The 26,058-nt window shown below is 43.8% G+C and overlaps 1 protein-coding gene across 1 annotated transcript in view; it reads right to left on the reverse strand.

The window, feature by feature from the left end:
* LOC137286922 (nucleolar pre-ribosomal-associated protein 1-like) overlaps window positions 1-26,017 on the reverse strand; it is a 43,272-nt gene extending 17,255 nt beyond the window's left edge. The window contains exons 1-17 of the mRNA XM_067818954.1: window positions 25,834-26,017; window positions 25,428-25,567; window positions 22,638-22,925; window positions 21,828-21,924; window positions 17,613-17,695; window positions 17,073-17,213; window positions 16,440-16,564; window positions 15,327-15,522; window positions 14,272-14,409; window positions 13,816-13,971; window positions 13,626-13,713; window positions 5,369-5,604; window positions 4,982-5,083; window positions 3,881-4,118; window positions 3,316-3,409; window positions 626-702; window positions 11-153 (exon numbers count right to left, since the gene is read on the reverse strand). Of these exons, the coding sequence (XP_067675055.1) occupies window positions 11-153; window positions 626-702; window positions 3,316-3,409; window positions 3,881-4,118; window positions 4,982-5,083; window positions 5,369-5,604; window positions 13,626-13,713; window positions 13,816-13,971; window positions 14,272-14,409; window positions 15,327-15,522; window positions 16,440-16,564; window positions 17,073-17,213; window positions 17,613-17,695; window positions 21,828-21,924; window positions 22,638-22,925; window positions 25,428-25,567; window positions 25,834-25,969 (2,478 nt within the window). The 5' untranslated portion in view covers window positions 25,970-26,017. The remainder of the gene's footprint in view (window positions 1-10; window positions 154-625; window positions 703-3,315; window positions 3,410-3,880; window positions 4,119-4,981; window positions 5,084-5,368; window positions 5,605-13,625; window positions 13,714-13,815; window positions 13,972-14,271; window positions 14,410-15,326; window positions 15,523-16,439; window positions 16,565-17,072; window positions 17,214-17,612; window positions 17,696-21,827; window positions 21,925-22,637; window positions 22,926-25,427; window positions 25,568-25,833) is intronic.
* Window positions 26,018-26,058: the final 41 nt, after the last annotated feature.

The following is a 26,058-nucleotide window of genomic DNA, read 5'->3' on the forward strand; positions in this document are numbered from 1 at the left end:
TCCATCATACCTTGGAACTGTGTATCCAGGAAGTGATGTACTGAGTGTGTCTGGAGCTGGCTGGCTTCTGTCTGTTCACTAGGGTGGCGTAAGCAGTTGGGTCCACTTGAGTGTGGAAGATATCCAACATGGCAGCAGAGAAGTAGTCCAAAACTGATGCAAGATTGCAGGTATGAAAAACACATATCCTACATATTGTGACAGAGGTCATGTGCCTCTTTGATATGTACATGATTTAAAGCAACTTTCACTGACACACACAGCTGTCCCTTACATATCTGTCACTAACACAACTTTCACTGACTCACATCTGTCACTGACTCACACATATCTGTCACTGATGCACATATATGTCACTGACTAACAACTGTCAATAACATATCTGTTACTGACAAATATCTGTCAATGACTCTCATCTGTCACTGAATGACACATCTGTCAGTGACACACACATACATCTGTCACTGATTCACCCATGTCAGACTCACAAACATCTGTCACAGAGTCATACGTATCTTTTACTGAATCAAACACGTCTCTCACTGACACACATCTATCACAGACTCGCACACATCTGTCACTGACACACACACACATCTGTCACTGACACACATCTGTCACTGACCTCCTTTGTTGTTGATGTATTGGGCATCTGTGTTCAACATTTCCAAGCCAATCAGTGTGAGTGGACTGAAGGGGAACCTGCCATTCAGAGGACATATAGATTATCAAGTGTGTGTCTTTCAGGATGGTTAATATTCTGCATTAGGAATAATCTGTCCATTTAGCAAGTCTTGACAAGCCAAATACGTAGTGTTTATTCCTAATGCAGTAATGCCTTGAGTCACAAGCCTTGTGACATAATTTTCTCCTGATCACTCGGATGACTGTGCTAGGTCATTCAGTTCCCAGTAAGTCTTAGGTTAAAGGGGCACTGATGCGGAGCAGTTTCCGTGGACTGGTGTAAACTTTTGTTATTGTTTTTCTCCCGTGAGTACCCGGATGATATCCCAGCATTCGTGACTGGTTCGTGACCTCTGCTGCGCAGTCCGTAAGCACAATTGATAGTTTAATTATGGACAGATCAACTTAGGTGAAGTTATTTTTACTTCATTACAAATGTATTATGAAAACAAATAAAACACTTTGAAGGTTAATCATCTGCCAGTGGTAGAAATGGTAAAAAACTATTAGGACGGAAAAATAACGAAGCCAATGTACGTCTCTATATTTTGTCTCATAACCCTTATTAGTTTATTGTCATATTTGTATGATTCTGAAAATTAATAAAAGAACACACGATCTGCTTATACTCATAGTAAATTTCTAACTTAACAGCAACATTTATACATTGTATAGATTGCCAATGTGGATCCTATTTCACACACGTACGCGACCTAGTTTGTGTTTTCTGTCATACAGATTCTGCTGAATGCTACAACAAATAAATTAAAACAAAATGCAAATAATGAATGTAAAACAGACTAATTTTATAGCAACAATGTCAGGCTACTACCTTGTTCAGGAATGTATCCATCAATATCCACGTAAAAGATAACTTTACGACAGGGTGTAGTCATCTACACACACTGCCTTTTGACAAATCCGCTAGAAAATAAAAGTAATTAATCAATCAGTGTGTTATCGGTTAATCCTTTGATCGATGTTTGTTTTTGTATCTCAGCTGATAAACCCTCTTGCATCACTTACATACACATATTACATAACATACAATACATTTGCCATTACAGACCTTAATTTATAATGTTGAGTATTTACTCCAGACAGGAGAAATGCCAAATGGGAACCTTTGTTGAGTAACCGAAGTGGTGTTACTACTAATTATACCTGTTATAAATTAATTAATTGACCATCCAGAGAATGATGACAAATAACACGTGTAGGTTTACACCATCAAACGCGAGTTACAGCAAGGAAGATGTAATCTGTGTGTCGCATGCAGCCTGAAAACACTTATGGGCCGAAACTGTTTTGAGGATCCCAGCGGAATTTCGTTACATAAGTAATACATACAGGCATTTGCTGTGTACTTGGGTAAATAGGTGAAATAAGGGGGTTTTTTTTACGTAAGAAAATTGTCAGATTTCTCTACCAAAGGCAAAGTCGTCGTTTATTGTTTACGAATTCAAATAAATCAACTGTGTGTTTTTATTATCATAAATAATAAACCATTGTAGCTACCATAGCTACCAAAATTTACGTATGATATTTGCTATCACAGCTGAACCAACACTCAAAACTACCTAAATATAAAGCTTTGCAATCTTCCGTACTGAAACAAATGGCTTATGGCTTGCTACGTGCCTGTAGACATAATATTTTCATGTAACATGATTAAATATCGAGGTTAAAAACACAGAAATAGGATCAAATTGGATCAGTAACTATACCATCCAAGCATCCGAAAAGAACTACACTGCTGAGATATTTGGCTACGATCAGACAAGGAGTACCATGGATATTTTTAAATAATGGCATATGATGGGCATCCGGCCTCCTGACTGTTTAGGTGAAGAAATTCTGCTAATATGGACAGGAGCCCAGTTCCTTTGTCCGTCACGGTCGAAGGAGCGGGTGCTGACCAATTTGCTGTTTGGTTTCGTGAATAGACTGTTGGCGAGAAACATTATTCGCTCCGCATCAGTGCCCCTTTAAAAGATGTATTGTTGTCAACAATGTTGTCAGTCTTTGCTTACCTTTGAAATATAACAACAAATGTGTGTGGAACTTCAGAAACCTTCAATTAACCTTTGGAATTTCTATCTTTGCTTTGTAATCTAATCCACCCATCTGGGATCCAAACATTGACAGTACTGTAACCATGGCCATCATTCCAGACATGATCGGCGAACCTTGATGCCATGTTTGTATACACTGTGAAATTAGTTCCTAAAATTTGCATATGACCCCTCGTTGCATATGCAATGATATCCATATATGACCCAAACGGATACCTAAAATATCTGTTGGCTTTATCCTCCTGAGAATGCTATCCATTGGATAATTACTTCAAGTATCACCAGGATGTGCCGAAAATAACCTAACACATCATAACTTGTCTTGGACACATCAAATTTCCAAGTCTCTGGATTCATTTATCATGAAGCTTAAAGGGGCAGTCATATCTCACAATTCTTGTCAACCCTGCTGGCACAAGGCTGTAGGATACAAGCATGTAATGTACACATCATGTATATGTCTCAAGTTGTAGACTGCAGTATGTCAGCAGCTAGATCCTGTCATCTCATGGGCATGGGATGCTTCTAAATTCCTCCTACATTATCAGTGACATACCTATTTTGAGTTGGTCGCTTATCAGACTTCTCTATTTCCACATCTTTGTTTGTTGACGAGTCCCAATCTTCTCCCAAATCCATAGCTAAGATCTCTGAAATGAAGATACTACATTTGTTAGTAACCCGTCTTTCCGGCAGTCGGCACAGGGAACACACCACAGTTATACCACAACCAATATGTTTATATGATGTGAAGGTAATCTTTCTTAAACTGCCATGTTTGCTCACTCAAGACAATGACTTTAAAACCATTAGAGACCATATAATCTTGGACTGAGTAAACAATGGAATAAATATATGTCCATAGCAAACAACACAAAGCCTGAACATATGCCATGAGCATTGCTTGTATTTCATCAGGTCTTCCAATATAAAAGATCGACCTTCACCACTGAGCTACTCATATACACAAGGGGACTTGAGATGAAAACCATAGTTTCACACACTGTACCAAACTTGGGATTCAAACTTGACACTTCGAATGATACACAAACACATGATCCATCAGGCTAGCCAAGTCTGATCACCTTCACAGCATGGACACCTGACATTACAATTCTCACCTGTGATTGTCTTCTCCTCCGTCTGGATTCCGGGGTCTGCTTGCTGTAGGTAATCTACAGCGACCCCGGCCATGATGTCTGTCACTCGGTCCATGTAGGGGTAGGGGTTGCTTACAAACATGGTCATCATTCTGGCAGTGAAGTCCACTACATCTGTTTCCATGGTAATGGCAAGATGACGCAGCCATATGGCCAGTTCCTGGTCCTGGTCTTGGAAGAGTCCAGTACTCTGCAGCAGCTAAAGACAGAGTCAAATACTTCACATGACATCACAGAGTACAGCGTAGCTCACTTTCTCAATTGTAGACCCATGAAGATCCGGGTTAGAATTGATCTTCAGTATCCTATTCCTGTTGTAAAAGCTGGCTAACGAGATTGTCTGGTCACGCAGCCAACTTGGTGACACCTGTCATCCTATGCTAATTGCATAGATGCCCACCCTATTTTGGGTTTAAGTATAATACTGGATGTCAAAAAGTGTATTTTAACCCCCAAAAGTGTAATACTTGTTTTCCAGTTGCTTTGATATAGTGCAAGTTTTCACAAAACGAATATTCTAGACAGAAATACATGACACCCATCATTATCAAACTCCAAGCATCAAATATTATTGGTCAGGTGACTCAAGATACTTTAATTCCTTACAAATTAATTGGAATGAGCTTGATTCTAAGAATAAGTGATTTCTATCTGTGTAAGGCCATTTTGTAACCCATACATTAGTGCGTTACACTTTTTTGAGAAATTTTATCCACATTATTCATTTTTCTAGAACCAGTAGAAAAGCGTAATTTTTGCATGTGAAGTGTCATGGCATGATTAACTGGTCAAAATTGTAATAATCACACGACAAGTGTAAGGGTTGGCATCTCTGTAATTGCGTAGATCGATGCTCGTGTTGTGGATCACTGGTTTGTCTGGCCAGATTTGATTTTTTACAGACTGCCACCATACAGCTGAAATATCGCTCAATGTGACATTAAACAAAACACAAACCAAACCTACAAACCAAGAACCTAAATTGTATATAACAAATGTTCTTGACAAAGGGCTTTAAGAAGACAAGGGTGATAACTCTAAATAACACTGTAGAGCACCTACCTCTCCCACCAGGTGTTGTGTGACTTCCTTCAGCTTCCGGCTGGCGGACACCTTGGTGGTCATCTCCAGCAGCAGATACATCAGACTGTGCCGCGCGGCATTCTGGAACATCATCACATGTCAAAGATGACCAACCACCAACAGCCATATCACACTGAATCATCATTGCAGTTTTTCTCACATATACGCGTTTTTACTGATGGCGGTTGATACTTCATTCAGTGATTTGGCAAGAAATCCTACATCCTCACACACCTATTCTTGATGAATTGTCTAAAATGTCTCAACCAGTAGTCATCTGGTTTCAGGTCAAACACTGACATGTATATCACAACCTCCCTCAAATAACTACATGGTTCACAGGGGGCTGTCCAGACAGTCAGATACCTCTTTAGCCCAAGGCAGCTGCCTGGCATTGGTTCCTGCAAGCAGCTTCAAAAGGTACAACTGGGGCAGCATCCTGTCCTCGTCTTCTCCTCTGTCAGTGACCTCCCTGACCCCCTCCAGGAGACTGCTGACATGGTTAGGGCTGTCAGACAACAGGGTGGGGATCATCTCCTGGTAGAGGCACATCACCTGTTGTAGCCTCACAATGTGCTTGATACTGGCCACGCAGGGAATATCTGACACAGACGATGGTGTGGGTATGTTACATTAGTACTTGATACTGGCCACAATGGGAATATCTAACACACATGATGGTGAGGTTATGTTACATTAGTACTTGATGCTGATCACGCAGGGAATATCTGACACAGATGATGGTGAGGTTATGTTACATTAGTACTTGATACTGGCCACACTAGGAGCATCTGACACAGATGATGGTGAGGTTATGTTACATTAGTACTTGATAAACATTTTCATGTCCATTAAAAATCCCTATGACACTTGTAACTATTTTGATAATACAATATTTAAAAAACAAAAAACTTGTTTTTGTCTTGTGGGACCACCTTTACAGGGCCCCCAGCAGCCAAGAGCAGGTAACTCTGGCCGTCTACCTCTCACCTCACTTTTCATGCTGAACGTATTAGACAGAATGAGGGGAGGCGGGTAGCCCTACCCCAAGGAAGACATTCTTCAAAGAATTCATAACCTCTACAGGTTTGTATAATTCTTTTAAGAAGAAGTCCTGCTTGGGGTACATATAAGCATTAAACACCCCTGAATGTAAACAATTGGGAGTGGTATTCTGTCTGACAGCACAGTCCATTTGATTGAAGTGCAAATCTACAAGCACAGAGAAACAGAAAAGGCACCAACCTGGTCACCTGACCGCTGATGTCAATCAAGGCAGGGGGTGTGACAAAGCTGACGACCCATCTGTCAAACCTTATATGCCCCCTGGCCAGAAGTTGGGAAATCCCAAATGACAAGCCCCACCCACCCAAATCAAAGTTTGGAGACCTGGACGTATGGGAAACTCGTCAAACTGAACCCTGTCCATACCGCATTAGCAAGCAAAGCAGGGAAATGGAAAGGCAAGTAAGGCATCCAGCCAAAGGGGGTGGGTGGGACTAAAAAACCATCACCAAATACCACCACCGACAAAATGGGAATGACTGAGTGCAAATAAGTATAGTCATCTGACAAAGCTTAATCAGTTTGAGTAAAGCTGTTCTGTCCACTGCATAGAACTGACTGACTGAACTGAGCAGTGTCTGTCCAGTTGGTAATGATGGATGATCGTGATCGACTCCAAATAGTCACTGACCAGATCCCCTCGATGGGCAGAGCTGTGGCATACTATTTTGAAGTGGCCACTGCTCTCAATGAGTGAGATTTCAACCCCTCTTGGGGAGATAAGCCTTTATGCATACAGGCCATGCAGCCTGCTGATACAATCTATTGGGATATCGTCTGTGTGTTAGCCGGATACCCAGCTTTGCCGCCACCACAACAGCAAAATAGCTGTTCCTCCTTAGAAATAAGGCTGTTCTCTTAATATAAACTTATAAAAACCTGTAGAGGTTATGAATTCTTTGAAGAATATCCTCCTTGTGGTATGTATAAGCATTTTCATGTCCATTAAAAATCCCTATGACAGTTGTAACTATTTTGATAATAAAATATTTACAAAACAAAAAACTTGTTTTTGCCCCCTACAGCCAAGAGCAGGTAACTCTGGCCGTCTACCTCGCACCTCACTTTTTATGCTGAACGTATCAGACAGAATAACGGGAGGCGGGTGGCCGTACCCCAAGGAGGACATTCTTCAAAGAATTCATAACCTCTACAGGTTTGTATAATTCTTTTTCAGAAGAAGTCCTCCTTGGGGTACATATAAGCATTAAACAGACTCCCGAAGAGAAGCAATTGGCAGTGGTATTCTGTCTGACAGCACAGTCCATTCGATCGAAGTGCAAATCTACAACCACACGGAAATAGAAAAGGCACCAAACTGGTCACCTGACTGCTGATGTCAATCAAGGCGGGGATGTGACAAAGCTGAGGACCCGCTTGTCAAAGCTTACATGCCCATTGGCTAGAAGTTGGGAAATCCCAAATGACAAACCCCGCCCACACAAATCAAAGTTTGGAGACCTGGACGTACGGGAAACTCACCAAACTGAACCTTGTCCATACCGCACAAGCAAGCTAAGCAGGGAAATGGAAAGGAAAGTAAGGCATCCAGCCAAAGGGGGGGGACCAAAAAACCATCACCAAATGCCACCGCCAAATGGGAATGGATAGTTACCCACCACCGAGTGCAAACAGATATAGTTATCTAACAAAGCTTAATCAGCTTGAGCAGAACTATTCTGTCTACTGCAGGGAACTGACTGACCGAACCGAGCACACTCTCGTGAGTGTCTTTTCAGTTGGTAATGACAGTTCTGACGTGGCCACTGCTCTCACTGAGTGAGCTGACAACCCCTTTTGGGGAGATAAGCCTTTATGTATATAGATCTTGCAGCCTGCCGATACAATCCATCGGGATACCGTCTGTGTATCAGTTGGGTAGCCAGCCATTTCGCCACCACAACAGCAAAATAGCTGTTTCTCCTTACGGAGCAAGGCTATTCTCTTAATATAACTTTAAGATGTTTCATAACGTCTAATACATGAACCTTACGGTATGTATTATCAGACCACGCAGGCAGCATGCACCCAGTTAGATCGATAGGTGCGGTCATTTGAAGCGAATGATCAAATTTTTGGGAGGTATGAATCCAGTAAGCGAATGCTAACTCGATCCTTATGGAACATAGTTCCAGGTCTGAAAACTTGATGTGTAAGTCGCTAACATGTCTACCAGACGTAACCGCCACTAAAAAGTCGTTTTCCAACTTAACAGTTGTAACGACAGGTTGTCCAGGTCATAAACGAGAGGAGTGGGTAACCATTCAAATACTCCAGACAAATTTCATGACCAGACGCAGTCTGTCCACGCCTGCAAGAAAACGCTGTACCCGGGGGGTATTGTCCCAACAAGGCACCATCAACGGGTCTGTGGAAGGCTGAAATAGCCATGGAGTAGCCTCGAATCGTAGAAGCGGCTAAGCCAGATTCTAAATGAGACTGTAAGAACTCCAATACTTCAACTACAGTCGAAGAAAAGGGATCGAGAATCCCTTTATTTCCACACCAGCACGCATAACAGGCTCATCTATCCTCATACTGTACATTTGTGGAATCCCTCCACGAAGTCAGAATTGTGTCTGCAACTCATGCAGGAATTCCGCTCTTTTGGAGACGATTCCGGACAGTGGACAGGCCACCCACTGAATCCTGGGATTGGGGTGAGGCTGGCCGTCCTGGGATAGTAGGTTCGGTCGCAGCGGTAATAGTACAGGCGGCTACACTAGCGACCTGAGTATTACCGGAAACCAGGGTTGAGACGGCCACAGAGGTGCAAGAAGCACTAGTAACCGCGCTGGTTGGGTGGCAAGCTGAGACAGAACTTTGGAAATCAGGGGAATTGGCAGAAACACTGACAACACCCTGTCTGTCCAGTCCAGCTGGAAGGCGGCGGCGGCAATCGCTCTCAAATCAGGAATCCAAGAAGCAAAACCCGGAATCTGGTTCGTCACTCAAGAGGCAAACAGATCCATCTAGAACGACCCGAACAACTGGGAGATAATCCCGAATATCTCCCGATCGAGCAACCACTCGTGGGGAGCTAGAACACATCGTGAGAGCGCATCTGCACGCACGTTGTCGACCCCTGGGAGATAGACAGGCATAACCCGTATGCTGAACTGATCGCACCATAGTAGAAACTGCCACGCCTCCTGAAGGAGCGACAGAGACACAGTGCCGCCTTGCTTCAGAATGTAGGACATCGCTGTCTGGTTGTCCATCTCTAGACAAACCACTTGGCTTCGAACCTGATCCACAAAGCGTTCGAACACCAACATCACAGCTCTCAACTCTAGCACACTGATGTGCAAGGTCGCCTCGTGGTCGGACTGTAGTCCCGACACTGTGAGGTGACCCAGGACGCATCCCCCCCAACCTTGTGAGGGAGGCATCCGTCTGAACTGTGAGCGACGGTACTGGGGTCATCAGAGGTAAACCTTTGAATAGATTCCCGGTATCTGTCCACCACCGCAAGTGACGTATCAACCACTGGGGAACAGCCAGATTCTTCTCGTAGCTCTCCGAGAGGGACCACTGTTGTGTTAACACCTGCTGAATGGAACGCATTCTCCGACGTGCATGCCAGACTAAGTCCACCATCGCCGCCATGTTGCCTAGCAACTGAAGCCACGTTCGTGCCGAGGCAATAAGGGACTGTAGGTACCTTAACACTATGCCCTGTACCTTGATAATACGCTCTTGGGACAGAGAAACCACCCCTTGGGTTGTCTCGAACCTCGCCCCCAAGAAAACCAGATCCTGCGTCGGCACCAGATTTTTTTAGATTGATAACCCAACCTAGCCTGGTGAGAATATCCATCACTGACTGTGTGGATTCTCGACTTAGGTGTTGGGAGAGCGCTCTGAGGATCCAGTCATCCAGGTACGGGAAACAAAAGTTGCCCTGCGCCCTGGCGACCTGAGCTGGTACTAGCATGAGTTTGGTGAACACCCTTGGCACTGTGAAGATGCCGAAGGGGAGCACGCGAAACTGGTAGCAAACCCTGTCGAAGGAAAACCGAAGGTATTTCCTGTACTCGGGATGCATCGGTACATGGAGGTAGGCGTCTTTGAGGTCGATTGACGTAAGCCAATCCCCTGCCTCCACAGGCGAGATCACTGACCTCAGTGTCTCCATCTTGAAAGACGGCACCTCTATCAGATTGTTCAAACCCTTGAGATTTAAAATGGGTCTGAACCCTCCGTCCTTTTAGGTCACCAGGAAATAAGTGGAGTAGAACCCTGTATTCTCCTGTCCCGATGGAACCATCTCTATGGCTGCCTTGTCCAGTAAAGACTGAATTTCGGCACAGAGGATTGCCACCTTTTCTGGCGATTTCGGCACCGGAGTGCAGCAAATCCCAGTAAAAGGAGGCTCTCGCTTCCAATGTGGCATGTGGCCATCCCTGAGTGTGAACAGGACCCAGGGATTGGACGTGACTCTCTCCCATTCCCGGAGGAATAAAGGAAGGCGACCACCCACAGGAATTTCGGGTAGAAGGCAAAGTGTCCCGGCCGACGGCAGAGAGATTGCCGCTTGCAACGGGACAACCAAGGGCTCCGGAGGTACGCTTACTGGGAAGCCGGGGCCGACTTCCCCTTCCTCTGGAAAGGCGGCTGAGAAGCTGCCTTGCCCTTGCCTTTACCCTTGCCCTTGCTCTTGCGTGCCTGCAGTGGAGCAGTCCACTTTGGCGCATCCTTAGCCTGAGCCGCAGGATAGCTTGAGCTCAGGACCGAAGGCCGCGCGCGAGAGGTGGAGGGTTGTTCAAGCAAGGGCTTAGAGTCCTTGAATTGACTAACTGCCTCAGCGGCCTCCCTAACTACTGTCAAAGCCCCCGGGAACAGAGTCGAGCCCAGCCGGAAAGGCAGAGACAGCAGTGCCTGCTGTGTATCCGGTGAATACCTGGCGACAGACAGCCATAGCCTACGAAGGCCCATCACAGCACACATCATTTGACTCGCGCGAGAGCGCATCAAGTCGCGAGCCAAATGTGAATGCACCTCCGTAAGTTGCCGCTCTAACGTGGACGAGGATGTTTCCCCGTCCTCCTGTGACACCAGTTGCCTCTGCAGGACAGAGAGGGAGGCTGAGTGCACCGCAACCTTAAGTTGCAGCACGGCGTTCCGATATTGCTCTTCAAGGAGTGGTAAACTGAGCGCAACACCTGGTTCGATGAGGTAAAAGGTGGCAAGTGGCGACCTTGACGAGCCGACGCCTGGCTGTGGCCAGATGACCCCCCAAGCGCGACACGCGTACACGCACTCGTCGACAACGGGAGGGTCAAACAGCGCATCCTCCCCCATCGAGTAGCGGCGGTTAAGCTCCGGAAGATCGAACTGTGAGCGACTACCCGACAGGAGAGGATTAATTACCTCACTGATAAGTGAAGGTAAAATATGCAATTGGGTCTCAGCCACCCTACACGGAGCAAACGCTTCCCCAGGAAGGCAAAACTCAGCGGGATCGGGTGCGTCCGAAGGGACGACCACCTGCGGCAAAACAACCCCGATACGCTCGCGCACTTGCCGCAGGGACGATCCGAGCGAGAAGCTGTGAGCTTCCCTTGACTGCTCCAGACCGCCACCCTCGTCGATGGCCACCTTGCTACGCATCTCTACAAAGGACTCCCCCGTACCGAGGGATACCTCCGAAGAAACGCACGAGGAGCCCGCCGACAAGGACAACGGATCTAGAAGAGCCGAGTTGCCCGAACCAACTGACCCATGGGTTACCGACGAACCCAGGTGCCGAGACCCCGTGGGATCGGCTGCCGAAGCAGGGACCCCTGGTGCACCGAGTGGAACCGAGGCAGGCGGCAAAGCTGGTGCTCGGGAACCACTAGTGAGGTTACCGGTAACCAACGATACGAGACCTGATGGACCAGCGCCGGGAGGCGGAACTGCACCCAAGCCGGAGCTCGGTGCAGAACACCCAGCGAGGAGGCCGTCACCGGAGCCTGAGCTTGGATCAGACACTCCTCCAGGGACAGTACCTGTGCCCGAGCCTAGGCCCGAGGTTTGGGTACCCCCCATAGACAACCCCGGCCCCCCAAGATCAGAGGGACGGATGCCGATGTCCTGCCGGAGATCGGACATCGCATCCGTGATGAGGGACCGGACAGATGACATCTGTTGCTGTAAAAGAGACGAAATATCTGATAACGTGAGTGGTGCGGGGGGTGGAACTTTAGAGGTAGAGGGGAGAGGAGAAGAGGAGGGAACATCCCCCGACTTAGCCCGCTTGACCCCGGGGCCTTCTGAAGAGGAGCTAGAGCTCTTTTTACCCTTACCCTTGCCCTTTTTGGAGGGCGGGTCCTGAGCCCAAATATCACCCCCCGTCTGTAACAGGTTGTTATAAAACAAGAAGTCGGCCGCCCGGCTCTTGATTGTGTGTGGTGAATAAGCCCTGCATTTTTCACAGACTTGATCGTCATGATGTTCCTCCGCTAAGCACCTCAGACAAATTAGATGTGGATCTTGAGGTGGAAGTGTATTCCCACACGAAGTGCAGGGGCGGAACTGTAACAATCAGAACCAACCCAATGGTAACTGATGTACAGAAAACATACACAATTAAACATATTATATGCAAAATATAAACGCACGGGCGATAATAAATTGCTAAGCCCAAAATAAAGTACATTTAACCCAGCTTAACACATTGTATAAGTGGCTAAATGCAATCTACAGGCGTGTACATATAATTGTGTGACACCATGATAGAAGACAAAAAGTCGTAAACTCAAGTACCCATTTTGACTGAAACACGCAAAAAATGGGTTAAAACATCCCAGCATGTAAGAACATACTAACACGCAACATACAGGAAAATGTGACGCAGGCGAAACACTTCCTATAAAAAAGAGAAGCCATAAAGACGGCCATCTTGCCAGCCACACGGCAGGAAGACAGGACCTATCTGGTAAAAGTTACAACAATTTATGAATGAAAAATTTCAGCCATCAAATTCCAACTAACGCCCTTGCGAAATGAAAGGAACCATACATACAGTTGCTGACTCTTTTTCACTCATCTTTTCGGGTTTGTAGGATTTGACGCTACTCTGAATGGACGTGACCGTTCACTGGAATGACAGCATGAAAAGTGAGGTGCGAGGTAGACAGCCAGAGTTACCTGCTCTTGGCTGTAGGGGGCCTGGGGGGCCCTGTAAAGGTGGTCCCACAAGACAAAAACGATTTTTTTGTTTTGAAAATATTTTATTATCAAAATAGTTACAACCTTCGTAGGGATTTTTAATGGACATAAAAATGCTTATATGTACCCCAAGGAGGACTTCTTCTGAAAAAGAGTCCCTCTCATACATGGTATTATCAGGAAGAAGTGCAACCACTAGTACTGAACTTAATATGGTCAATATGCCGTCAACAATGATAAGAAGTAACGTCTTCAGCGACACAAAGTACTACCTGGCATTTGTGATGTATTCAAAATCAGTCATAGGCCTCAACACTGGAAAGTAGCAGCCTGACTGTGACTAGTAATAATGTACCAAACACACAAAGACAATGGTTATTTCAGACTTGCACTAACTACACACCCTCATTCCATGCTTCTTCGTTGGCCTGGGGTCTCTCAGCCATCATCTTCGTCCAGCAGCCCAGCAGGGTGGCAGCATCTGGGAGCTTCTGCAATCAGTTTGCAGGGTCAGTGTGTACAGCAATATATTAGACAGATAGTTAGACAGACAGATAGAAAGCAGCTTGTTCTCTGCATCACCTTCAACTGACCTTTAATAGAGACTCCCTGAGTCGAGGGCCCAGCTGTGCAAGGGAGGAGTCAGAAGAATCCTCCAGACTCCTGACATTGGTCAGGATAAGCAGCGCCCTCTGCAGTGCCACCTTCAGGAAGTCCAAGATCTTGTGCCTGACAGGCTGAGGGGATTGCTGTGGTAACACAATATACTGCATATTACAATGTATGAGCACCAAAACAATACCAGCAATTCAATGACTTAATGTATACCATTTTATCACACTCCTGTGTATTTTCAGCCACATCTCTCCTTTTGGCTTCACATAAAATGAACTCGGACATCTATTCTTTGCCACCATACATACTGCTTGTAAAGGTGACAACAGACCCTAGGTTTAAACTTCAGTGCATCTAAAGACTTCTTACTTATTCCTACAGAATGACATAAATAGCAACACAAAGACAACAATATCTATATTAGCAGTACTGACCTTGAGACCCCAGCTGAAGGTCGACATGACCTTGTCTGGTGGCAGGACCAACACCAAGGACATCGTGATGGGGTTCAGGTCTGCACTCGGGAGTTTTGAGCTCAGGAAGCTGAGCTCAGTAGGCTGGGCCTCATAAATCTGTAAAATTCAGACACTGTGAAGCAAAGTGGGGATGTCTCCTTTCTGATATATTCATTACCATTCCCTCAAGTGCTTCATACTGCTTCAAACAGATGATTGAAGTGTCAAGTTGGAACTACGAAGAGGGTGCAAGGTTGACATTGATAGCACAGTGCTTATTCAGATAAATATCTCACCAAGTCTTGCAATGATAATGTAATGCTACTGCATTGTTTCTACACTGTTTCTTCACAACACTGCACATACTGACTGTACACTGTACCTGAACTGTTTCAACCCTATTTCAATACTGTTTATTCATTTCCATCATGTATATTCACTGTCTAACTGTATACAGAGGCCTTTACTGTACTGTATCCACACTGTTTCTAGGCTGTTTGTGCTTCTCTTCTGCACTGTTTCTAGGCTGTTTGTGCTTCTCTTCTGCACTGTTTCTGCACTGCTTCTACATAATGTTTGTGTACTGTTTCTGCTTTGTTCAGTCCATTTTTATACTAATTCTGCATCATTTCATTTCTGCATCATTTATGCCCTTTTGATACTGCATATAAAAATTTGTGCAATGATTCCACACAGATTCCATCTAGTTTCTCATTGTGTTTACTCTTCTGTATAGTACACTATTTTCACACTACCTCCCTGTTGTACCTGTATTGTTTCTATTTTTTTTAAAAATTGTTCCCACACTGTTTTAACAATTTTTTGGCAACATATTCTCTTCGTACAATGTTTCTGCACTACTTTCTTTCTGCTGTGTTTCAACATACATTCTGCTTGATTTTAAAACTGTTTCCACCCAATTTTAACTTGCTTTCTGCAGTTTCCACATACTTTCTACTTGATTTTTAACTGTTTCCACATACTTTCTACTTTTTTACTGCACTGTTTTTACTGTGTATCACATGTTTCTGTACCTGTATGAGCAAGTCCATGCTTGAGACCCAGGCAGCTGAAGGTCTGGGATTGAGTGTTGGCGCCAGTGACGACAGGAAGTGATGCAGCTGGTCAGGACAGGCTCGCAGCACACTGATGACAAGGTCTGCAGACAAGGAGTCAGTGGAGGCTCTCTGTAGTGAGGACAGGAACCCAGTCAGGATGTGGTTCTGATTCCTTGAAGACAATCACAATATGAAGAGTTAATCTAGAATGTCATGTAATGAAGACTCATACCGTAACTGGTTGAGACTCAAGGTGATTGTTGGTGATAAAAAGCAATTAGTTAAAGCAAATCAATGATTATACATTGCTTCCTTGAAATCAGCAAAGACTGATATATGTAACATTGCTAATAACTGGATGGTCTGGTCATGATCTTAGCCAAAGTGAAGAGCCAAGTGACTTTCATGTTCAACACAAGAGAACAGAATGGCTATATCCTCAAACATGTTAACATAGAGTTAAGCATAAAGTCGGTTGGAGAATGTGTTAGTGTCTTTTGGTGGTGATGCTTGTAAAGTATTTCTCTGGGAGGAACATGGCCGTCTATGTGCATGTCATGTACTCACCACATGCTTCCTGAACATTGTGTTGTTCTGACTGACCATGAGTGAGTTTAGTGTTACGTCTCACTACAGCTATATGTGGTGGGAAATAAACAATGGAGTCTGAGCCAGACAATCCAGTGATCAACAACATGAGCATCAATCTACGCAGCTGGGATACAATGACATGTGTCAACCAAATCAGCGAGTCTGACCACCCAATCCTGTTAGTCAGCTCTTACAAAAAGCAAGGTTACTGAAGACCAATTTTAATCCTGATCTTCATGGGTCCGTGTTGCTCTGTGTAATTTTGTTGATCTGTTTTGGTGATACAACTGGTTTTGACAAACCTTTTGGTAACATACCAACAAAAATGGATTTAACACACTGTACATATGTGGGAAATCAAACCCAGGTCTTCGGCATTCAGGCATGATAAATAAACACTTGATCTGCTGGGCTACCCTACTGCCCTTATGTTCAATAATAAGTAAGAAGGAAAGGGGATGGGGTGGGGGGTTAGAAGGGGGTATAAATGGGACTTACTTTCCTGACGTCCCGAGGGAGCTGTCGTAAAAGTTGATACCTGTCTTGAAGGAGCAGCAGAGGTCTGTGAGGAAGGTGTGCACAACCTGACGTACTGCCTCCCTCTCCTCTGGGTTCACTGGGGTCTGAAAAGTTATACTGACCTCAAACAGAATTGTTTTATTAATAATATTATATATCAAAGAGACAAGAGTAATTTCAACATATTAAACTATGTTAGCTCAAAAATAAAACGAAGTTTGACACAGACTTGTTCAAACTTTGAACTGGGTAACTCCCATTAGTTACCGGATTTCCAGTTACCTGAGACACACATATTTGTTTCACTTCACACGTTGCAACATCACATTAATTGGATGGCAGCCTAGTACAAGTGTGGACTGGACAATCAAGTGATTCATATTGTCAGCACGGTCTTGGTATGGTGACAAACATTCAACAAAGTCACTTTGCATGGATGCCTCTTCTTCTCGTTAGGAACTTTCACTAATTGTAACACCCTGTAGGCATCTTAACCCTGCAAATATTCATAAAATCAATTTAAGTCTGTCAAGCCATAAATTACACAAGGGAACACATCCTGTATCCACTGATCAAATCAAGCATTATTACTGTTATTAGGCCTATTCTGACCTTGGCTGTCTCCCTCTTGTCCTTGACACCCTTCCAGTGCTGGGGGCCCTGCCACCAATACAGCTGACTCAGCTGTTTGAGTATGTTCTCAGGAAACAGGTGGATCTTGGCTGTCTTGGTGATGGTTGAACTGTGGACAACCTGTAAACAGCATTAGTCAATTTGAAGACACCACTACACAACATGTTGACAACATTGTCCTGTTGTTGACATCATAAGTCAATTTGGAGACACCTTCAAACAACATGTTGACAACACTGGACAGGCTGCTGACATCAGAGATTGTGTAAACATCATGAACTACAAGCACTCTGTGAAGCATCCTGACACATGATTTTGTTTACTGTGATTCATAGTAATCGCCTAACTCTATGAGCTGCTGAGCAGTCAAGTTACCACGTCAGCCTTCTAAGGGCCACTCAACCCACATTGACTGTAGGCAGGATGTTGACAAAGAAAGGGAGGTAACTCTGAAACAATTAATTACAAGAATTCCAAGAACACTAGCCAAACCAGAGTGAGATTTGGTGAGAAGCTTACCTTATCTAACAAGGTTGTCAGAACGATTTGAACATTTTCCACTTTGTCTGTCACAAGGCCGTTGATAATTTTCTGAAGCATGACTGAAAAAACGACAAGCAGCTGGTATAACCTCACTGCCATTCTTTGTAAAGTATTTACATATTTCTTGTCATGGATATTGTAGTGCATCTGTGATGTTCTCTGTGTTCATTCCATACATACTGATGCACATTTCCACCTCACTAAAAACTGTGTACCACCTGATTCCCATTACTTGTATTATGTATCTTCTCACAGCGTCTCTTTGGAACATGCGATATCTGTTGCGATATCTGTTGCGATATCTGTTGCGAAAAAACAGCGAGTACTTCTAGAATCAGGAGTAAAATTTTGTCAGTCAATACTTGTGTGTTATTGGACATGAAGATATTTCCCTGCATGGTGTAGACCAGCATCATGAAGGTGAGAGAGAGGCTACATTGCTACTAACACAGACACATATTTCCCTGCATGGTGTAGACCAGCGTCATGAAGGTGAGAGAGGCTACATTGCTACTAACACAGACACATATTTCCCTGCATGGTGTAGACCAGCATCATGAAGGTGAGAGAGAGGCTACATTGCTACTAACACAGACACATATTTCCCTGCATGGTGTAGACCAGCATCATGAAGGTGAGAGAGGCTACATTGCTACTAACACAGACACATATTTCCCTGCATGGTGTAGACCAGCATCATGAAGGTGAGAGAGAGGCTACATTGCTACTAACACAGACACATATTTCCCTGCATGGTGTAGACCAGCGTCATGAAGGTGAGAGAGAGGCTACATTGCTACTAACACAGACACATATTTCCCTGCATGGTGTAGACCAGCATCATGAAGGTGAGAGAGGCTACATTGCTACTAACACAGACACATATTTCCCTGCATGGTGTAGACCAGCATCATGAAGGTGAGAGAGGCTACATTGCTACTAACACAGACACATATTTCCCTGCATGGTGTAGACCAGCATCATGAAGGTGAGAGAGAGGCTACATTGCTACTAACACAGACACGTATTTCCCTGCATGGTGTAGACCAGCATCATGAAGGTGAGAGAGAGGCTACATTGCTACTAACACAGACACATATTTCCCTGCATGGTGTAGACCAGCATCATGAAGGTGAGAGAGAGGCTACATTGCTACTAACACAGACACATATTTCCCTGCATGGTGTAGACCAGCATCATGAAGGTGAGAGAGAGGCTACATTGCTACTAACACAGACACATATTTCCCTGCATGGTGTAGACCAGCATCATGAAGGTGAGAGAGAGGCTACATTGCTACTAACACAGACACATATTTCCCTGCATGGTGTAGACCAGCATCATGAAGGTGAGAGAGAGGCTACATTACTACTAACACAGACACATATTTCCCTGCATGGTGTAGACCAGCATCATGAAGGTGAGAGAGAGGCTACATTGCTACTAACACAGACACGTATTTCCCTGCATGGTGTAGACCAGCATCATGAAGGTGAGAGAGAAGCTACATTGCTACTAACACAGACACATATTTCCCTGCATGGTGTAGACCAGCGTCATGAAGGTGAGAGAGAGGCTACATTGCTACTAACACAGACACATATTTCCCTGCATGGTGTAGACCAGCATCATGAAGGTGAGAGAGGCTACATTGCTACTAACACAGACACGTATTTCCCTGCATGGTGTAGACCAGCGTCATGAAGGTGAGAGAGAGAGGCTACATTGCTACTAACACAGACACATATTTCCCTGCATGGTGTAGACCAGCATCATGAAGGTGAGAGAGAGGCTACATTGCTACTAACACAGACACATATTTCCCTGCAAGGTGTAGACCAGCATCATGAAGGTGAGAGAGGCTACATTGCTACTAACACAGACACATATTTCCCTGCATGGTGTAGACCAGCGTCATGAAGGTGAGAGAGAGGCTACATTGCTACTAACACAGACACATATTTCCCTGCATGGTGTAGACCAGCATCATGAAGGTGAGAGAGGCTACATTGCTACTAACACAGACACGTATTTCCCTGCATGGTGTAGACCAGCATCATGAAGGTGAGAGAGAAGCTACATTGCTACTAACACAGACACATATTTCCCTGCATGGTGTAGACCAGCGTCATGAAGGTGAGAGAGAGGCTACATTGCTACTAACACAGACACATATTTCCCTGCATGGTGTAGACCAGCATCATGAAGGTGAGAGAGAGGCTACATTGCTACTAACACAGACACATATTTCCCTGCATGGTGTAGACCAGCATCATGAAGGTGAGAGAGAGGCTACATTGCTACTAACACAGACACATATTTCCCTGCATGGTGTAGACCAGCATCATGAAGGTGAGAGAGAGGCTACATTGCTACTAACACAGACACATATTTCCCTGCAAGGTGTAGACCAGCGTCATGAAGGTGAGAGAGAGGCTACATTGCTACTAACACAGACACATATTTCCCTGCATGGTGTAGACCAGCGTCATGAAGGTGAGAGAGAGGCTACATTGCTACTAACACAGACACATATTTCCCTGCATGGTGTAGACCAGCATCATGAAGGTGAGAGAGGCTACATTGCTACTAACACAGACACATATTTCCCTGCATGGTGTAGACCAGCATCATGAAGGTGAGAGAGAGGCTACATTGCTACTAACACAGACACATATTTCCCTGCATGGTGTAGACCAGCGTCATGAAGGTGAGAGAGAGGCTACATTGCTACTAACACAGACACATATTTCCCTGCATGGTGTAGACCAGCATCATGAAGGTGAGAGAGAGGCTACATTGCTACTAACACAGACACATATTTCCCTGCATGGTGTAGACCAGCATCATGAAGGTGAGAGAGAGGCTACATTGCTACTAACACAGACACATATTTCCCTGCATGGTGTAGACCAGCATCATGAAGGTGAGAGAGAGGCTACATTGCTACTAACACAGACACATATTTCCCTGCATGGTGTAGACCAGCATCATGAAGGTGAGAGAGAGGCTACATTGCTACTAACACAGACACATATTTCCCTGCATGGTGTAGACCAGCATCATGAAGGTGAGAGAGAGGCTACATTGCTACTAACACAGACACATATTTCCCTGCATGGTGTAGACCAGCGTCATGAAGGTGAGAGAGAGGCTACATTGCTACTAACACAGACACATATTTCCCTGCATGGTGTAGACCAGCATCATGAAGGTGAGAGAGGCTACATTGCTACTAACACAGACACATATTTCCCTGCATGGTGTAGACCAGCATCATGAAGGTGAGAGAGAGGCTACATTGCTACTAACACAGACACATATTTCCCTGCATGGTGTAGACCAGCATCATGAAGGTGAGAGAGAGGCTACATTGCTACTAACACAGACACATATTTCCCTGCATGGTGTAGACCAGCGTCATGAAGGTGAGAGAGAGGCTACATTGCTACTAACACAGACACATATTTCCCTGCATGGTGTAGACCAGCGTCATGAAGGTGAGAGAGAGGCTACATTGCTACTAACACAGACACATATTTCCCTGCATGGTGTAGACCAGCGTCATGAAGGTGAGAGAGAGGCTACATTGCTACTAACACAGACACATATTTCCCTGCATGGTGTAGACCAGCATCATGAAGGTGAGAGAGAAGCTACATTGCTACTAACACAGACACATATTTCCCTGCATGGTGTAGACCAGCGTCATGAAGGTGAGAGAGAGGCTACATTGCTACTAACACAGACACATATTTCCCTGCATGGTGTAGACCAGCGTCATGAAGGTGAGAGAGAGGCTACATTGCTACTAACACAGACACATATTTCCCTGCATGGTGTAGACCAGCATCATGAAGGTGAGAGAGAGGCTACATTGCTACTAACACAGACACATATTTCCCTGCATGGTGTAGACCAGCATCATGAAGGTGAGAGAGAGGCTACATTGCTACTAACACAGACACATATTTCCCTGCATGGTGTAGACCAGCGTCATGAAGGTGAGAGATAAGCTACATTGCTACTAACACAGACACATATTTCCCTGCATGGTGTAGACCAGCATCATGAAGGTGAGAGAGGCTACATTGCTACTAACACAGACATATATTTCCAGGAGGTTCCCAAACTGAACTTTACACAACAATCGCTGGTGTTCTTCCACTGTCACATAGTAAGTCAACCTACCTCTCTGTTCTACCATCTGCCTAACTACATTATCGTCACCGATCAGGAGGAACGCCATGATGAAATGGATGAAGCATGTCCGCACGTCCTGGGAATCCTGACAAGAGAAGCGAAAGACGAGTAATCACTTGTCAACTGAATTCTTGTGACCCTCATTAGTATCAGTGATAGAGAAATCAGAATCACCTGTTGGAACTTTGAAATCACATCCGACTGAATGACTACAGACATCTTTATATGACATGGCAGGCCACAAAATATTGTTGATGAGAAGAATTAGCAACAATTATCGATTCTGACTGTTTTCCATATATCATACAAACGAGTGAGTGAGTGAGTGTGAGTGAGAGTGAGAGAGAGTGAGAGTGAGTGAGAGTGAGTGAGTGAGTGAGTGAGTGAGTGAGTGAGTGAACTCAATTTCCTCTCAGCAGTGTTGGGGCAGTGGGGATAGACTGTTGGTTACAGCTCTTGTTCGTCATGCCAAAGACCTGGCATTATTCATGGGCTGTTTCAGTATCATGTGCAGAGAGCTGTTGTTTGGATTAATTAAGTCACCACCAGTGACAGAAAACAATCTGATTCAGTTTGGACAATGTAAATTATCTTTTATCATAGTCACTTCTCAAATACATAGCATTAATTGCTATTTAGTTTAAGATTATTCAGACTATGTTTGATACATGTCACTACACGTGGTATACAAACACGTTGTCATTTCCTGATTGTATCAGTATATATGGCATACAAGCAGATTGTCACATTTTATGAATGGTTGCCTTTAATGTTTTACTGTGAGGCTGTCTGTCATACCTTGATGTCCCGTCGTTGACACAGTGGTTGTATGTTGACATGGGTGAAGTCAAACTGTGTCTGTACAGCTCTGGCTGACAGTGGGGAGAATGCAACCATACGTGTCAGCAAACGTAACGTCTTCTTGATTAGCTGATTCTTGTTGTTGAGGCTGAGACTGAAGTAGATAACTCGCATGTGGGATGCGAGGATCCGCTGTACGATGTTCTCACCAATAAGCTGGAGCTTCTCACTGGCATCAGCCAGTCGAATGAAGACACACTCCAATACACTGAAGAGTGTTAGTATCTGGCAAAGGAAAGCAAGACACAAAATCAAAATAACAAGCATTGCTACAAGCATACATGTACAAACAGAGACTACGTATATATCTGCTAGACTTTCATAATGTCTACATTAGCTACATGTAGACTCAGTATTATTAATTACAGCTTTAGAACATTTGCTTGTAAATGAGGACTCGATCAGACAATCCAGTCATTGCTGCAATCAACACTCCATACTCTCGGAGGTGTTTTGTCACCTGTTGTGACTAATACAGGTTGGATACTTGATCTAACCCAGAGGGTCAGTCGGGATACCTCCACACATACATCTGTAATTTTGTGTAAATAATGACTAACATAAAATGCTTATCTCATGCTTCTGTTTTGTTCAGTCATTGCCACAAATGGGTAAGTTCATAACTTAAAGGGGCACTGATGCGGAGCGAATAATGTTTCTCCGTGACGGACAAAGGAACTGGGCTCCTGTCCATATTAGCAGAGTTTCTTCACCCATAAGAGTCAGGAAGCCAGATGCCCGTCATATGCCATTATCTAAAAATATCCATGGTATTCCTTGTCTGATCGTAACAAAATATCCCAGCAGTGTAGTTTTTTTCGGATGCTTGGATGGTATAGTTACTCCATTTGATCCTATTTTTGTGTTTTTAACCTCGATATTTAATCATGTTACATGAAAATATGATGCTTGGATGGTATAGTTACTCAATTTGATCCTATTTCTGTGTTTTTAACCTCGATATTTAATCATGTTACATGAAAATATGATGTCTACAGGCACGTAGCAAGCCATTTGTTTCACTCCGGAAGATTGCAAAGCTTTATATTTAGGTAATTTTGAGTGTTGGTTCAGCTGTGATAGCAAATATCATACGTAAATTTTGGTAGCTATGGTAGCCACAATGGTTTATTATTTATGATAATAAAAACACACAGTTGATTTATTTGAATTCCTAAACAATAAACGACGACTTTGCCTTTGGTAGAGAAATCTGACAATTTTCTTACGTAACCCCCCCGCCTTTATTTCACCTATTTACCCAAGTACATAGCAAATGCCTGTATGTATTCCTTATGTAACGAAATTCCGTTGGTATCCTCAAAACAGTTTCGGCCCATAAGTGTTTTCAGGCTGTATGAGACACACAGATTACATCTTCCTTGCTGTAACTCCCGTTTGATGGTGTAAACCTACACGTGTTATTTGTCATCATTCTCTGGATGGTCAATTAATGAATTTTTAACAGGTATAATTAGTAGTAACACCACTTCGGTTACTCAACAAAGGTTCCCATTTGGCATTTCTCCTGTCTGGAGTAAATACTCAACATTATAAATTAAGGTCTGTAGCAGCAAATGTATTGCATGTTATGTAATATGTGCATGTAAGTGATGCAAGAGGGTTTATCAGCTGAGTTACAAAAACAAACATCGATCAAAGGATTAACCGATAACACAGTGATTGATTAAATACTTTTGTCAAAAGGCAGTGTGTGTAGATGACTACACCCTGTCGTAAAGTGCGATTGTAAAAACAACATCCTCCCTTCAAAGAATTGACCACCCTTGCGTTGATTGATTGATTGCTCATTATTGGTTAACTAAATTACTTAGAATAGCGGATCTCATACAATTAGTTGCCAGGTGTGCTATCTTGGGTGACCGGTGAGAGGTTTATCAGGTTTTCACCAACGAAAGACGTGAAACGATGTGTTACTTTTTCGCAAATGAGACAGTTGTAAGACACACGGCACAGAGCAGGATTATTTACCAGCTGCAGATGAATGGAATACGATGTCTTTTACGTGGATATTGATGAATACATTCCTGAACAAGGTAGTATTCTGACATTGTTGCTATAAAATTAGTCTGTTTTACATTCATTATTTGCATTTTGTTTTAATTTATTTGTTGTAGGATTCAGCAGAATCGATATGACAGAAAACACACACTAGATCGCGTATGTGTGTGAAATAGGATCCACATTGGCAGTCTATACAATGTATAAATGTTGCTGTTAAGTTAGAAATTTACTATGAGTATAAGCAGACTGTGTGTTCTTTTATTAATTTTCAAAATCATACAAATATGACAATAAACTAATTAGGGTTCGGTATTTTCCCGTCCTAATAGTTTTTTACCATTTCTACTACTGGCAGATGATTAACCTTCAAAGTGTTTCATTTGTTTTCATAATACATTTGTAATGAAGTAAAAATGACTTCACCTCATTTGATCTGTCTGTAATTAAACTATTAGTTGCGCATATGGACTGCGCAGCAGAGGTCACGAACCAGTCACGAATTCTGGGATATCATCCGGGTACTCACTGGAGAAAAACAATAACAAAAGTTTACACCAGTCCACGGAAATTGCTCCGCATCAGTGCCCCTTTAACATATACAGTGTCCATACAGTTTCCACAGCAACCTATAAAGAAAGGTTGTGCATGATGTATGAGTGTAGCTAGTTAAAACCTGTTGATAGTTCAGCTCCTGGTGTTTACCTCGCCTGGTTTCCTTAGTGATTCTTCAAACAACCTGAAGATTTCTCCGCACTCCTCGGACGTGTCCACGTACTTGCCCACAATGTCATACTTCACTTGATCTGGGTACTTCTCAGCGGCTTCCACGAATTTCTCCAGAGCTAAAATATGGTATGGTATTCACTGGAGACTATATATGTACATTTGGGAGCACCGACTAGTGGATGACAGCACGAACAACAATATGGATCAAACACTGTACCTATGGCTCTTCGCCATGTTCTCCGACTTTGTTTAGAATCTCAACACATGGGATACAAGAAAACATACATATTTTACTTGGTAAGTTTGAGAGTGCGACTTTGGTTGAAGTAAAAAATTTGATTAAACGGTCTCAAGTTAAACAACAATTCAGTGAACATTCTACCTGAAAATGCTGTGTTTGCATCGCGCAGTTGGAACTTAAATTCGACTTCAGTAAATACATCTTTTCTCTGTTTTGTTGGTTTACGTTTAACGCTGTCTTCGGAATGCGTTGTTGTTTTTTTCCCTGGGGATGCCATGCCGTCATCCGAAGTGCATTTCACCAAACGAAACCCCACGTGGTAATCTGTGTACAAATCCCCATGCAGAACTCCATATTATGTGTCTG

This window comes from Haliotis asinina, chromosome 6 (assembly GCF_037392515.1).
Source record: "Haliotis asinina isolate JCU_RB_2024 chromosome 6, JCU_Hal_asi_v2, whole genome shotgun sequence".
NCBI classification, from domain to species: domain Eukaryota; kingdom Metazoa; phylum Mollusca; class Gastropoda; order Lepetellida; family Haliotidae; genus Haliotis; species Haliotis asinina.